Below are 15,220 nucleotides of genomic sequence, written 5' to 3' on the forward strand. Positions count from 1 at the left end.
TAGAAATGTTAACTTCATATTTAAGTTAATCTAAGATTACATTTAATGGATGCACTTAATACACTCCATGTTGATATTGCTGCATATAATTGATCTAGATGACAAAGGCTCCATTGCAATATAAACTCAGCAAAAAAAGAAACGTCCCTTTTTCAGGACACTGTATTTTAAAGATAATTTTGTAAAAATCCAAATAACTTTACAGATCTTTATTGTAAAGGGTTTAAACAATGTTTTCCATGCTTGTTCAATTAATGAACGTGCACCTGTGGAACGGTCATTAAGACACTAACAGCTTACAGATGGTAGGCAAGTAAAGTCACAGTTATAAAAACTTAGGACACTAAAGAGACCTTTCTACTGACTCTGAAAAACACGAAAAGAAAGATGCCCAGGGTCCCTGCTCATCTGCATGAACGTGCCTTAGGCATGCTGCATGGAGGCATGAGGACTGCAGATGTGGCCAGGGCAATAAATTGCAATGTCCGTACTGTGAGATGCCCAAGACAGCGCTACAGGGAGACAGGAAGGACAGCTGATCGTCCTCGCAGTGGCAGACCATGTGTAACAACACCTGCACAGGATCAGTTCATCCAAATATCACACCTGCGGGACAACAAGGATGGCAACAACAACTGCCTGCGTTACACCAGGAATGCCCAATCCCTCCATCAGCGCTCAGACTGTCCACAATAGGCTGAGAGAGGCTGGACTGAGGGCTTGTAGGCCTGTTGTAAGGCAGGTCCTTACCAGACGTCACCGGCAACAACGTCACCTATGGGCACAAACCCACATTCGCTGGACCAGACAGGACTGGCAAAAAGTGCTCTTCACTGATGAGTTGCAGTTTTGTCTCACCAGAGGTGATGGTCGGACTCGTGTTTATCGTCGAAGCAATGAGCGTTACACAGAGGCCTGTACTATGGAGCGGAAGCGATTTGGAGGTGGAGGGTCCATCATGGTCTGGAGCGGAGTGTCACAGCATCATCGGACTGAGCTTGTCATTGCAGGCAATCTCAATGCTGTGCGTTAACGGGAAGACATCCTCCTCCCTCATGTGGTACCCTTCCTGCAGGCTCATCCTTACATGACCCTCCATGACAATGCCACCAGCCATACTGCTCATTCTGGGCGTGATTTCCTGCAAGACAGGAATTTCAGTGTTCTGCCATGGCCAGCGAAGAGCCCGGATCTCAGTCCCATTGAGCACGCCTGGGAACTGTTAGATCGGAGGGTGAGGGCTAGGGCCATTCCCCCCAGAAATGTCCGGGAACTTGCAAGTGCCTTGGTGGAAGAGTGGGGTAACATCTCACAGCCAGAACTGGCAAATCTGGTGCAGTCCATGAGGAGGAGATGCACTGCAGTACTTAATGCAGCTGGTGGCCACACCAGGGTAGGGTTGCACCAGCTGTGCGTAAGTTCTCACGTAAGTTAGGACGTAAAGTTCACACTAAGGGCTTATTAACTGCTAGTTAGTTTGTAACTAAGTCAGTGCTTAATTTGGTTGCACCACCTGTTCTTAAGGCAAGAGTTAACTAGTAAGTCGTAAGCTCTCCATAAAGTAAGGCTTAGTCGCATATTATGACGTTTACCAGTATTTATCCAATAAGCAGCCTTCAAATTTATACACAGAAGTGTTAAAAAGCCGTGAACTTCAATCTGATCTTGTTACGGTTGATGTTCAGCACTTGTTTGCTCACGTAACTGTCAGCTGTAATAAATTATATCCCCATTATATGATACCTAATAAAAGTACATTTGATAAATATATTTGCCCTGTGTAAATAATATTATAGGAACTGTATCTTAAATAAATGAGGGGTGATAAATACTAATACAACAGGCTGGAAAAATAGACATTCATTCATTTTAATATCCTGTATATATTTTGAATGTGTTGAAACTTGACACCGGGCGACACACCCTGAAAACTGCAGCATTAGATCGGTTTCATGCTGAAGAGCCGCTTAAAAGTACGTTTTTTTTTTTCTCTCTCTCTCTCTCTCTCTCGTAAATGTCAACATCATAATGTATGTCTAAATGATTGATGCCTGTCACGCAAAATATGAGCTCACTGATGTCATAAAATATCAGTGTTTTTTATTGCATCCGTTACTCCTGGTCGTAGGCTTCCGCAAATATTTAGTTTATACGTAGGGTTACGTCCTACCTAAGTTTAATGGTGCAACGCTCAACTATTTAGTAGTGCGTAAATTGTGACTTAGTGCCCATTTACGCCACAACTAGGCTAAGTTTGAATTTACGCACAGCTGGTGCCACCGGCCCCAGATACTGACTGTTACTTTTTTTTATTTTGACCCCCTCTCGGTTCAGGGACACATTATTCCATTTGTGTTAGTCACATGTCTGTGAAACTTGTTCAGTTTATGTCTTAGTTTTTGAATCTTTTTATGTTCATACAAATATTTACACATGTTAAGTTTGCTGAAAATAAAAGCAGTTGAAAGTGAGAGGCCGTTTCTTTTTTTGCTGAGTTTAGCTGTGATGCCCGCCTGAAATTCACAAAGTGCACATGCTCACTAGCGTCAAAATTTAACCGCTACGTGAGCTTCTACACTACGCAGTTTGCGCAGGGTCGGATTCACTGATGAGGATAGGTTGAAATTATATTCCATGTTGGAAGAGACAACGCTGAATCCTTCAAACATCGCAAGTAACAGGCTACAGAGAGAGGTATTCCTGCATTATCTTGCTTTGATATTTTTCCTTGCGTTTCAGTATATTAGTTAAGTAGGTCACGCATGCTCTAAATACCATAACTATAATTTGCCTATAGCCATAAGCGGCGTTTACCATATAAGGATTTAAAAGGCGTTATTGGGGTTGACAGCGAGCGAGCTAACGGTAGACCATGCTATCTTAAACCTGTTAAATGCTTCTGATCAGATGCACATCCTGTAAATCGTAGACAAATCATAATTTTTCATTAATGTTTATATTTTAAGCTAGCTATGTTAACGTGTTGAGGAGGTTTGTGTATCACGGCCCCTCAGTACATGTAATATTCGTTTCCTAAACCCATTGAGCAGCCAAAAGTAAACCTCAAGTCTATATCACGTTGGCCAGAATGTTACAGTAAATGTATGTGTCCTCATTCGCATATAACATTGCTCTATGAAAACACAAAAGAACGTTTTCTGTTGGTGTTCAAAAAAATCGCTTCTGATTTTAAATCTTGCTGTTTGCAACTATACCAAAATCGCTAAAAACAATAAATAAAAATAAATAATAAAAAAAGCAAAAACAAATTCCGAAGTGTCCTGGTTCAGATAAGTCATATTTAAAACTCCCTGATAATATTTTACGTTAATATATGTTCTTAAAGGGATTGTTCACCCAAAAATGAAAATTCTCTCATCATTTACTCACCCTTATACCACTTACTGGGTAGAGAGGATAATTTATAGTAAAAAAGGACTTAAATATTTATCTGTTTCTCACCCACACCTATCATATCACTTGTGAAGGTATGGATTTAATCACTGGAATCGTATGGATAACCTTTATGCTGCCTTTAAATGCTTTTTGGACCTTCAAACGTCTGGTCACTAGGGCTGCAGCTATCGAATATTTTAGTAATCGAGTATTCTACCGATTATTCCATCGATTATTCCATCGATTAATCAAGTAATCGGATAAGAAATACTTTTGCCTTCTTAAAGAGCAATAGTAAATATACAAAAGAGAAAAGACAGGTCTCTTAAAATAAACAACTAATTGGTTTCCTTTTTTAGAAAAATCAACATTTTTATTGCTTAAATTGCATATAATAATATCTGTCAAAACTAAATTAATTTAGTGTATTTAAGTGCCATTTTACATTCTAGGTTTTAAAGAAAACATTTTCTGAAATGCAAAACCAAAAAAACAAAAACAAAAAATCAAGTAATTTCAAATTACTTTAACCTAAACACAACCTAAAAACAAAGACATAAATTTAAGTAATAATAAATAATAATAATAATAATAATAATAAATAAACATTGCTTTAAGTTGGTGCAACTTAACTTTCAGAACTACAAGTTTCAACCTAACTACAGCTCAGACATAACGTAAGCCTTTACTGTCTTCTTGGAAGGCTTTGTTGCATTTGTAGGAGGCAAAAAACAAAAAAAAAGTTTTGGCAGGATTGGATCTCCTGGATGAGGTAGATATGGTGTGTGTGTGTGCGTGTGTGTGCATGCATGTGTTCGTAAGCCTTTAAAGGAGCATGTGGTGGTTGCAGTGAAGAAAAGTGAGCATATCAACATGCTCAGAACTGAGGCTTGCTCTGCGCTTTGATGCAATGTTTCCTGCTGCAGAAAACAGACTCTCTGATGGTGTGGATGTTGCCGGAATACACAGCAAGGACTTTGCCAGCCTTGCCAGTGTTGGATAGCACACTGCATTTGTTTTCCACCATGACAGCGGATTCTCCTTCTTGGACAGGGGACGTTCTCCGAAATATATCAAGACCTCCATCTGCACAGTTTGGATTAACTGCTGCTCCTCATCCTCTTCATCACTGGTGCTGGAGTCTGATGATGATAACAGTATATTGTCGAGGAATGATGTTGCACCCTTGACATGCGTTACTGGGTTGTCTTGTGCTGTGCCGGAGGCTCCATTTTCACTTTCGTTGGGCTGCCTCGCTTTCTTTTTGGCAGCAGGTGCCATGGCTTGTACTGTGATTTGGACCTTGAATGCTTCGTCAGCAGGCAAGAAGTTACGTTTTCTAAACCTGGGATCCAAAGCAGCAGCAATCAGGACTGTGTTTAGTGATTCAGGTTGAAACACAGATAGTCCTTGCCATCTTGCTGTGATCTGTTCTGCCACATGAGCCTGGTATGACCTTACCGGTGCAGTCTCAAAAACTGAACTCTGTATGGACTTCTTATGGCTTTGCACTAGCTGTGGAAGTGCAGAGAGGGTAAAATATTGTTGCCCACTCAGAAACACCATAGCTCCTTCAAATGGCTCAAAGGCCTGGCTCAGCTCCTCAATCAGGTTCCACTGTTCAGGCTTAAGATCAAGGTAGTGGTGTTTTCCTCTCGGAGTCACTGCTGAGTCCGAGAGTGCAGCAGTCACTGGCCATCTTTGTTCCAGAAGCCTGGATAACATGTGATAAGTGCTGTTCCAGTGAGTACTTACATCTTGAACCAGCATGTGTTGTGGTGTGCCCGTTTGCTGCTGCTTATCCTTTAGCTTAGTTCATGTCAGCTCACTCCTTTTAAAATGTTCGACAAGGCATCTTGCAGCAGCCACACACTTGGAGATAGCTTGGTGGTTCTTCAGAGTGCTTTGCACAACCAAGTTCAGGGTTTGACCTGCACATCGCACTGATGCACCTCCATGCTTTTCTGCCAAAATCTTCACCACTGCTATGACATTAGCACCGTTGTCATGGACAAGAGCTTTGATTTTCACTGGTAGAATGTCAAATTTGGCAATTACATCCTCAAGCCACTCTGCAATATTTGCAGCTGTGTGTCTCTCTTCAAGGGGCATTTTTGTCAGGCTTTGGGTCTCCATTTCCCAATCCTCCCCAAGAAAGTGACACGTCACCCCCAGATATGCCTCTGTAGCACAGCTCGTCCAAATGTCGGTTGTGAGTGCAGTGCTGTCAGTCTCCTTAAGGGTGTTCTTCAACTTGCCTTTGATTTCTTCATACTTTTTCCCCATCATTTTTATGAAGTAGGTTCTTGAAGGAAGCATGTACCTGGGATTGAAAGTGAAAATCATCCTTTGAAAGCCTTCATCCTCCACCATGGACAGTGGGCGCATGTCTGGGACAGTCATGTTCAAAATACTGTCTGTAAACTTAGCTGCTTGCTCAACTGAACGTGGTGCAGCTGTCCACACAAAGCTGTCCATATGACGCTGTGATTTACTGAAAAAGAGGTGAAATAATAATAATTATTGATATTTATTACTAGGCCTAAATATCATACTGTATGCTAGTTCATAAGACTGGCTAATGTACATTTATTTACTATATTGTAGGGTTGCCCTACACCTGCTTACCCTACTCACTGCAATCAAATAAACTGAATATATCTGCTGTATTGGATTGGTGCATTTTAGACTTCAATTTCTTCTTACACCACCTGATATTTTGCTTTCTGGGGTAGTTTATGCATCACTGTGAGGGGAGTACCTGTGTGTGTGTGTGTGAGGGGTTTATGTTCTTGTGTGTGTGTGTGTGTGTGTGTGTGAGAGGGACTATCATAATAACAACATGAATGAAGCTCAGGCTTTCACAAATTGACTGCAGCATTATATTTTCTGTGGTTATTTTCTTGAGCAAAACTTAGCTAACTTAGGGACATCATAACTAGCCAACATACTGATTTACGTTCTTAACTAGCCATTACATATAGCCATAATTAACGCAAATTCTTCACTAGCCTTCATCTCAACTAGCAATCATACTTAAATGCTAACATTAACGTTACCTTGTGTCGGGTCCGCTCTGTGGACTGGATGCGTAGACTGGACGCTTTCTGCTGAGATGCTGAAGCATTTACGTTGTACTGTTGTGGTAGGCAAGTTTGGTTTTACAATGGACACACTGTACAGAGTTTTCGTTTTTGTTTTTTTCAGCTTAAAATGATCCCAAACTTTGGACACTTTTTGTCATTTTCTCTGCCTCACTCCTCGCTATTTTCTCTCCCTTTCTCCATTTTGCAATCTGCGCCATCAAATCACATCTACCTCACATATCCACAGCGTAAGCACGTTGTGCAACAGTAATAATCATCCGTGCGAAACAGTGATCACTAAGCGGTATGGATTAAACGAAGCTTCGATGATGATTTTTAGTAATCGAGTTTCTCGAGTTTCTCAAGGAATTGTTTCAGCCCTACTGGTCACCATTCACTTGCATTGTGAGGACCTACAGAGCTGAAATATTCTTCTAAAAATCTTTGTTTGTGTTCAGCAGAAGAAAGAAAGTCATGCACATTTAGGATGGCATGAGAGTTAGTAAATGATGAGAGAATTTACATTTTTGGGTGAACTATCCATTTAATTTCTTCAAAAGGTTAGGTGTGATGGTTAGATTGGACCTTGGTGATGTAGTCCTCCGACGGATGCAGGAGAAGGACGTTGAAGCTGTGAAGGCTCTTATCAAGGTAGAATGTTTTTATTTTTATTATTATTATTTTTTTTTAATTATTATTATTCAGTGCATTCTACCTCATACAGTATAACCCTCATGGACTGTTTTTTTCCCCTCACCCTTCTCACTCTCTTCATTTGTCCTATTTTCTTTCTTTTTCTCTCTCTCTGTTTACAGGAGGGATGTGAGGGAACAGAGAACCGCCTGATTCTTCACCTTCTTACCCGTCCGCTCACTCTTCTCATGCTTGCAACTCTCTCCTCCATCCTCCGCTGTGTGCTTCACTCCTTTATCATGGCCTTGGTCATTCCAGTCTTCATTCTCATCATCTACCTCAAACTCACCATCCCACAATCGGTGGGCATCCTGGGCTCCAGCAGGCCATACTGGGACTATGTGGCCAGCAGTTACCATGCAGACATTGAGCCAGACCTACCCAATCCTCACTCAGGCAGAGTCAAACTGATCCCCAACCAAGAGAAAACCAGACGGCGTAAAAAAGCCAAAGAGAAGGAGAAGGAGAATGAGAAAACAAATGAGAGAGAGCAGGTGGATGAGGATGAGCTTAAGGAGAGGGCGAGGGTTGCTGGAGAAGTGTGGGTGGCAGACTCTGATGGGGAGATTATAGGGTGTGTGGCTAGAGATGGTAGGAGTCGGGATGGTGTAGGTCGGATCTGCAGGCTGGTGGTTCAAAGCTGGTACCGCAGAGAGGGACTGGGCAGATTGATGGCGCAGGGCTTGGAATCTAAAGTAAAGCAGAGTGGAATATGCCGGGTCTATGCCCACGTGCCCTATCCTTCCAAAGTGGGAGAGGCTTTCTTCAGGAAGCTGGGCTATCGTCTGCAGGGTGAGACTGCAGGGACTGAGGGAGAGGAAGATGATGACTGTGAAGAGCCAGAGAAAGGTTGGCTGGGGTTCCCTTTAACAAAAGTGTTTGTTAAGGATCTGTAAGTGTCAATCTTTCCAGTGAATTATAGACCACAGCCATAAACTCAGAGAACACCTCTCGCTTTGCTACTATACATGTTATCTTCTATGATTGTTTATATTTACAAATCATAAATATGTAAATCATAAAAATTATATTGTTCTGCAAGAATGTTTTAATATTGGTGAACATTGCATATTTCATCTCAGGGGTTCAGAGCCCTAGTCATGAAGGTGTTATTTAAGCTTCTGAAGGAGTGACTGAAAAATGTAATTGGTTTTAAAAATTGGTTTCTGTTTACCTTATTCACTTTATTTTATTGTGTGGTATTTATAATATAGTGAATTTTAGCTATATTCCCTTCTGAGAACTTTTTGTATGTTTCCCTTGAGTGTTGAAGAATAAGCGCAAAGCTTTTGTAAAGTATAAATAAAAGTTATGCTCCAGAGGTTTGTCCCTTGACCTTAATTTTTTCCACAAATTCACAGGATAAAAATTAATCATTGTACCCTGAATGTGAACCTGTTAGTTATTGTGTTTCTAATGGGTATAGTTATCTTATTTTCTGCTTTGCTGATCGCTACCAAAATATCTGTGGTTTTGCAGCACTGCTCTGATAAGTCTCACCAGAAGCAAACTTTGGCACAACATTGTACAAACTTTCTTGTGAATGGAGTTCAGCTTCTCATATACAGTCTGATTGCTTTAAATTTACTGCAAAAGACATTGCACAAATGCTGCATGCTTTAAGTGTGTAGGGTGGGTATAGTTTAGTGACGCTGAATTTGAAACTAAGAGCTGTTCATGTTGTGCGGTTATGTGCTATACCTTAACCACTCACACTATACCCAACAGCACCTTTTGCTCTCATTCACAACCGGATGTTTCTACAGTTTACAGTGTGGTTGGGGAGATGCTCACCTGCAACAGAAAGCTGCGCTGTCACGTTTAGCCTAAGCTTTCAGTGCTAACTTACTCAAAACCTTTGTCAGACTATTGTTGTACTTTTAAAACCTCAAACTTCATACAGACTATGAACTTCAACAATTAACACCAGCCAGGTTAATGAAGTAATTAAACAACTTCTGGCTAATAAAACAGAATAAGTAGGCATGTAGTACTCATTTAGCTGGTTTTGATATTACTGTACACATAGTGGTGAATGTTTAGGTTTAATTACTGGTTTCAGGATGATTAGAACTGTTACCTGAAACATTTTACATTTTGTCAGACCTCACAGATACTCACATTGAGAAATAGAAATGAATTCACTGATGAATGCAGGGCTTTGTGAATGTTTTGGAAGAACCATTAACCTTGTTCTTTTTCTTTTCAATGTAGAAACCTGTTTTATGCATTTCAGTGCCGGTCCCTATAAAGTTTTATGGGCTGCTATTATGTTAGTCAATTAATGCGCTCACAATTACTTCATCATCTTTCCTTTTGTAACTTTTGCAAGTCATAGTGGGCAGTTTGTTGTGGAAGACCTTTTGTTATAATGAACAGAGCTACTCAGGCAAATGAACACCTGCTACTATGCCCCCTAACCGATGTATAACTTATTATTGTCATCAGGAAACAGATGTGAGTTCATGACTGTGGAAAGTAAGTGTGTTTGGTGTTGTGGTTGAGTTTGTCTGCACGATGGGGTTCTGTGCGTGTGTGTGGGTAGGTTTCGGAAAATATGACTTTGCGTTTCCTGACATGATTCGTTCATTGGTATTGCGCCCCTTGATACAATGTGGTGGTCGCCATCGTCCTTCCTAATCGTGAGACAGAGGACAAATGTGGGCTTTGGGTCACTTGTGGCAGTAACCAAATGTTTAGTTAATTAGTGGTAGTGCTGTTGTCTTCATGTCATTGACATGATGAAAGTTATAGCCTATGCATTTTTGTGTCCACAAAATGCAGGGATTTTTGTGTTTGCTGGGATTCAAGGAAATCTGCAGTATTTACAGTATTAGTCTTACATATTCAATTGAGCAGGTGCGTGCGATTATTTTGGTACAGGGGCCACATTAGCCATTAAGTAGATCCTGGAAGAGAGAAGATAAAAAGTTCTGCATAGTTGTATGTTTTAAGCCCAGAAGTAGTAGTGCACTCATGCACTCAATGAATGATGCACCATTTTTTGAAGTGTATACAGACTGATGGGACCATTCTGCGATTGCTTGAAGATTTGCTGCTACTTTTCTATCATGTGTTAGTAAAACTGAATAAAGGCTGAATAAAATTCATAATCTCAGCACAATTGGATTAAGTGAACATAGATGGATTGTACACAATGAAATGCTAAAGAATGGTGTTGCATTGGCCAATTTTAAATAAGTTAATTGAGCAAGCAGTAAAATCACATTGAATGAACACCATGTGTTAGAAGTCTAAATCCATTTGAACATTTCATAGCAATGTGATCAAATGATGACTGTTTTAAAAAACAAACTTGGATTTTATGCAATATATTTATGTTCTCATCTCAAACATAAATATATTAAGTAGATTTCAAGTCTACTGGTTTAGTATTTTCAATAGAGCTGCTTTCCCTTTTTCCAGTGTGAGATTAATTTGATTAATGAATCGGCATATCATGTGATAAATTCATTTAAAAAAAATAGCAATTGACTGCTCTAAGACATCATTTAACAAAATGTATTTGTCTTTCATGACAACAAACATTGGAACAAATTAATAGCAGCAAAAAATCAGCTGATGACAAACAAATGTAACAAGGGCAGTATGTATATTCCTTTCTGTTTTCCCATCTTATACACACAGAGTGTATTGTGGTAAGACCTCAGAAAGACTTGTGGTCGGAAGGTAAATCATGGGAGCAGACAGATCTCTTCCAGATGTTAACATTCAGACATACACACGAGAAGCAGCTCATTGGAGAGCGGTGATTTCCCTGGCCACAGAGTGCATGAGAGGGTGAAGTAGAGTGACTGGAGACAGACATACACACACAGGATGCCAACTTTAAAGGAACCAGGAAAGAGCCAAAGACAGTGGCAGACAACCACAAATTAATAAGTGTGTATGTCTGAAGAGATAACTCTCTCTGGGCTTGCTTTTGCAGTAGGGCCCTTGCTACCTGTGTGTATAAGTGTTTTGGTGTGCGTGCATGTGTGAGGGTTAATTTTCTTTTTGGAAAAACCCTCTGGGAAGGTGTCAGAGCCTCCAAGGGATTTTGGTGACCTCCCGTAGTAAACCCAGCTTTTTGGGCCCCTGAGGAAAAAAACTAAATGAGTGGAAAGGGTGAGGATGGAGAAAATCTGAGCAAGAGAGAGAAGGTATGGGAGTGTTTGGATGTTTTTTTTTTTTTTTTTTATGTGTGGGGAAAATGAAGTGGAGGGTGCAAGAGATCTGGAAATTTCCAATTCGCTTTGGTTACACTGTTGGCAGGATTTTCTGACGCACATTCTGGAGTAAAAAGTTTACAAAACACGTCAACACTCAAGAGACTAATATGTGGTTAGGACAAGGTCAAATGCTATTTTATAAACATGGAGCAAAAAATTAACAGTTTCTAAACAGACAATAAATCCATCCATGATGCCATCCAACTGACTGTAAATTCAGTTCTGACCTATGTAACTGTCTGTGTAGTTATCTTGTATCAAATTTAACAATGTAACAGATATGGCAGAATATACCTATACACTATATGGCAGGGTTCAATAATATTATAGAAGTGACACACTGTCTTTTGTTTCTGTGACTCTTTTACATATCTCTTTAAATATCACTTACTAATTATACAGATTATTCAGCCGTGTTGCTGTTTAAATGCACTTCAGCCCTCCAAAATAGGTTTGAAAACCATTTTCACCCAATCAGGGACCCTCTTTCTTACAGCTATATGAGTATGTCATACGTTTTCTATACCTCCCTCTTCCTCAACCCATTTTTAAACTCTCACTCATTTTTGCATGACTGAATGAGTTAGCAAGTTTCGTCTTTCGGAATGATCAGCAAGCTGGACAGGTAAGTAAATGAAAACAAAACAAGTGATAGTGACAGACAATGAGATTTTTTTTATTTTTTAGTTTAGACTGTAGGCAAAGCCAACCGTACAGTATATAAGGCAAAGTCAACAGAACTGGTATTGAAAAATAATAATGAGAACAAATTAATAAAGGAATAATTGAATGCATTAATGGTAGTCATTTGATGCATTTTAATGACATGCAGGTTTGAGGGTTTCTCTGTAGTGCAATAACCTGTTTGCAGATTTTTTCTAGTTTCAGAAAGTGAAAATGGAAACTGATAGTTCTTATGCCTGTGAGTGTTTGTGGGTATGCTGCTCAGAGTCTCTATTTTTCAATGCTCAAGGTTCAGAAACAAATATAAACTCAACTAACCACTGATGATTCAAGGCAGTCCCAGTCATACTGTACAAAGTGCTAATTACTAAATGCTGTAGACAGACAGAGGAACTTTGGATTTATGAATTTTCTATATGAAATTGAAGAGAAACAGTTCTCTGTAATGACCCACAAATTATTAAAGGGATAGTTCACCCTCTAAAAATACTGTAATTTTTTACTCACTCTCATATAATGAAGACTTTCTTGAAATTTCGTTTCTGGGTGAACTATACTTTTAAAAGTGAAGCTCACCACCTGCAGGTTAATTCAGTTTGAGAGTAACTGAAACCTATTTCAGCACAATAGATGTCAATTACAAACACATTAAACCTCTGAAATACATTTTGTAGAGGAAGGAGTTACACCACTAAAAGAATGTCATATTCTGCTATAGTGTCCTGCTGACCCAGAAGAAATTTATCTTCCATTATAAGAATGTGCGCTGGGCTTTTGGGAGAAACGAGACTTACCTTTGTTTTGTGGTGAAGAGACGCACCGGCCCTGACTCACTCTCTTTTGACTTTGGACACTTGCGCAATCGCTCTGGCTGCCATGTAGAGGTGAGGGAAAGATGAAATTCAATGGAGTGAACAGATAAACAGAAATATCAGGATAAAGTGCATGTGACGCAGGATATAATAATTAATTAAATTAAATTAAATTAATTATATAGGTCTTATAAATTGGGTTATTAACCTCTGTCTCAACCTCTCTCTCTGTGCCTTGTTTCCTTTTGCTTTAAAATTGAAGCTGCTCTTCCTGCGGTATTTGGGGGTGCTGTGTCCAGGCCTGTGGGGTTCTAGCGTGGATGGTGTGAGAATGTGTTACTCAGTGACCTGGTTCTGCTCCTGGTCGCCCTGCTTTAAATGCGCCCAACAACTTGCACACTTCCTGTCACAGACACCCAACCTTCGGCTGAGAATCTTTGTGTCACGTCTTTATTTCTGTGATGAAGAGGACAGCCAGGAGAGGGAAGGACTGCGACACCTGTGGAGGGCAGGAGTGCAAATCTCTGTTATGACCTATAAAGGTAATCAAGGGAAGGAGGCTGTGAGGAAAAGAGAGGAATATTGCTCTTTTCATATGTGTGATGTGATGTGATGAATTGTGTGCAATACTTTTCTTATATTAGTTTCTGTTTTGTTTCTAAGACTATTTCTACTGCTGGCAAACATTTGTTGCACGGAGGGAGAGGAGTTTTAAAGCCTGGGATGACCTTCATCAAAACTCAGTGAGACTGGTTCGAAAACTCAATCGGATCCTACAGGTTACAAATCAAGAACTTTAATATGACCTACTATTATGGCATTATATCACAAGAATACTTGTTAAAAGGTTAAGTGTGTCATTTTAAAGTTGAAATTATTTGTTCTATCACAGCTTAATATGCAGTGACAACTATAAGTAAGACATCCATTGTGTGATTTCGCCTAAAAGTTTAAACGTTTTAGCTCTGTGGCGCTATCAAAATATTGTTCTGTTTGTTTGAGTGACCCAACATGCTCAAAACCTGCTTAAAGTGATATTTCACCCAAAAAATGTGTGACTTTCTTTCTTCTGCTGAACACAAACAAAGATTTTTAGAAGAATATCTCAGCTCAGTAGGTCCATACAATGCAAGTGAATAGGTACCAAAATTTTGAAGGTCCAAAAGGACATAAAGGCAACATAAAAGTAATTCATAAGACTCCAGTGGTTAAAGCCATATCTTCATAAGTGATATAAGTGTGGGTGAGAAACAGATCAATATTTAAGTCCTTTTTTACAATCAATCTCCACTTTCACTTTCAAGTTTTTCTCTTTTTTTTCTTTGTTCTTTTTTTTTTTTTTTTTGGCTAGTTGCATTCTTTGTGCATATCGCCACCTACTGGGCAGGGAGGAGAATTGATAGTAAAAAAGGACTTAACTACTGATTTGTTTCACACACACATCCATCATATCACTTCTGAATATATAGATTTAACCACTGAATTCTTATTGATTACTTTTATGCTGCCATTCTGTGCATTTTGGAGCTTTAAAGTTTTGGCACCCATTTACTTGCATTATGAGGACCTACAGAGCTGAGATATTCTAAAAATCATTGTTTGTTTTCATCAGAAGAAAGAAAGTCATGCACAATGTCTTGAGTATGGAGTGGGACTATCTGTTTGTCATACAGTGTTTGTTTAGAAAACCTGTTTGAAAACATTCATTATTTTTAAATTTCTGTTTGGTGCCACCATAGGCACAGAACTTACACACTTCACCATTAACAGTAGCATTTGTGAATGAATGAATACATAATATAATTCTGCTGATTACATGCCTTCTTTTTCACCATAGCCCTGCGAGACTGATGATCTGAGGGACAGTTTAGCTCTCCTTGGGCTGTGACCACAAGTATGAGGTTCCCAAATCAATGAACACTGAAAAATGAACAGAGTAGTATGAAGAAATGGTGCTGTCTGACCTGAGACTTGAACCTATTGACTCGAATTTGAGTTAATACTGATATTGTATTGTATAGCATTAATGTGATTATGTTGGATGTCACTTGAAATCAAATAAAAGCTGTGAATTGACATTATAATTTTTGGCTGTATTCTGTCTGTGTCAAACCATTACACTTATTAGTTTTATCTGTCCCAGAAGAATGAGGTACACTTATTTCCATGTGATGTTATTACCAGAGGTTGGCATATATATCATATTTTTACATTTTTTGTTTCCGTACAGTGAGTGTACTATCTGTTTGCTTGTGCTGGATGTGAGAGCATCTTACAGCTGCACAGTAGTGATTTGGCTAGTGATGCAGTGTGACAC

General features: G+C 39.4%; 2 protein-coding genes across 4 annotated transcripts; both read left to right on the forward strand.

Annotated features, from left to right (window-relative positions):
- Window positions 1-110: 110 nt before the first annotated feature.
- Window positions 111-8,497, forward strand: LOC127454013 (probable N-acetyltransferase 14). Of its 3 annotated transcripts, none has more exons than XM_051720920.1 (3): window positions 111-1,973; window positions 7,043-7,133; window positions 7,298-8,497. In XM_051720920.1, the coding sequence occupies exons 2-3, from the start codon at window positions 7,053-7,055 to the stop codon at window positions 8,069-8,071; spliced, it is 855 nt and encodes a 284-aa protein (XP_051576880.1). In that variant the 5' UTR covers window positions 111-1,973; window positions 7,043-7,052; the 3' UTR covers window positions 8,072-8,497. The 3 variants fall into 3 exon arrangements, with proteins under 3 accessions (XP_051576880.1, XP_051576879.1, XP_051576881.1); XM_051720919.1 differs by lacking the exon at window positions 111-1,973 and adding an exon at window positions 2,541-2,694; XM_051720921.1 differs by lacking the exon at window positions 111-1,973 and adding an exon at window positions 5,769-5,901.
- Window positions 8,498-11,298: 2,801 nt separating this feature from the next.
- On the forward strand, window positions 11,299-14,967 carry LOC127454160 (single-stranded DNA cytosine deaminase-like). Its single transcript, XM_051721163.1, has 5 exons — window positions 11,299-12,032; window positions 12,810-12,975; window positions 13,166-13,445; window positions 13,567-13,682; window positions 14,741-14,967. Exons 1-5 carry the CDS (start codon window positions 12,013-12,015, stop codon window positions 14,789-14,791), a joined length of 633 nt encoding a protein of 210 aa, XP_051577123.1. The 5' UTR covers window positions 11,299-12,012; the 3' UTR covers window positions 14,792-14,967.
- The last annotated feature ends 253 nt before the right edge of the window (window positions 14,968-15,220 follow it).

Source organism: Myxocyprinus asiaticus, chromosome 16, assembly GCF_019703515.2.
Source record: "Myxocyprinus asiaticus isolate MX2 ecotype Aquarium Trade chromosome 16, UBuf_Myxa_2, whole genome shotgun sequence".
Classification (NCBI taxonomy): Eukaryota; Metazoa; Chordata; class Actinopteri; order Cypriniformes; family Catostomidae; genus Myxocyprinus; species Myxocyprinus asiaticus.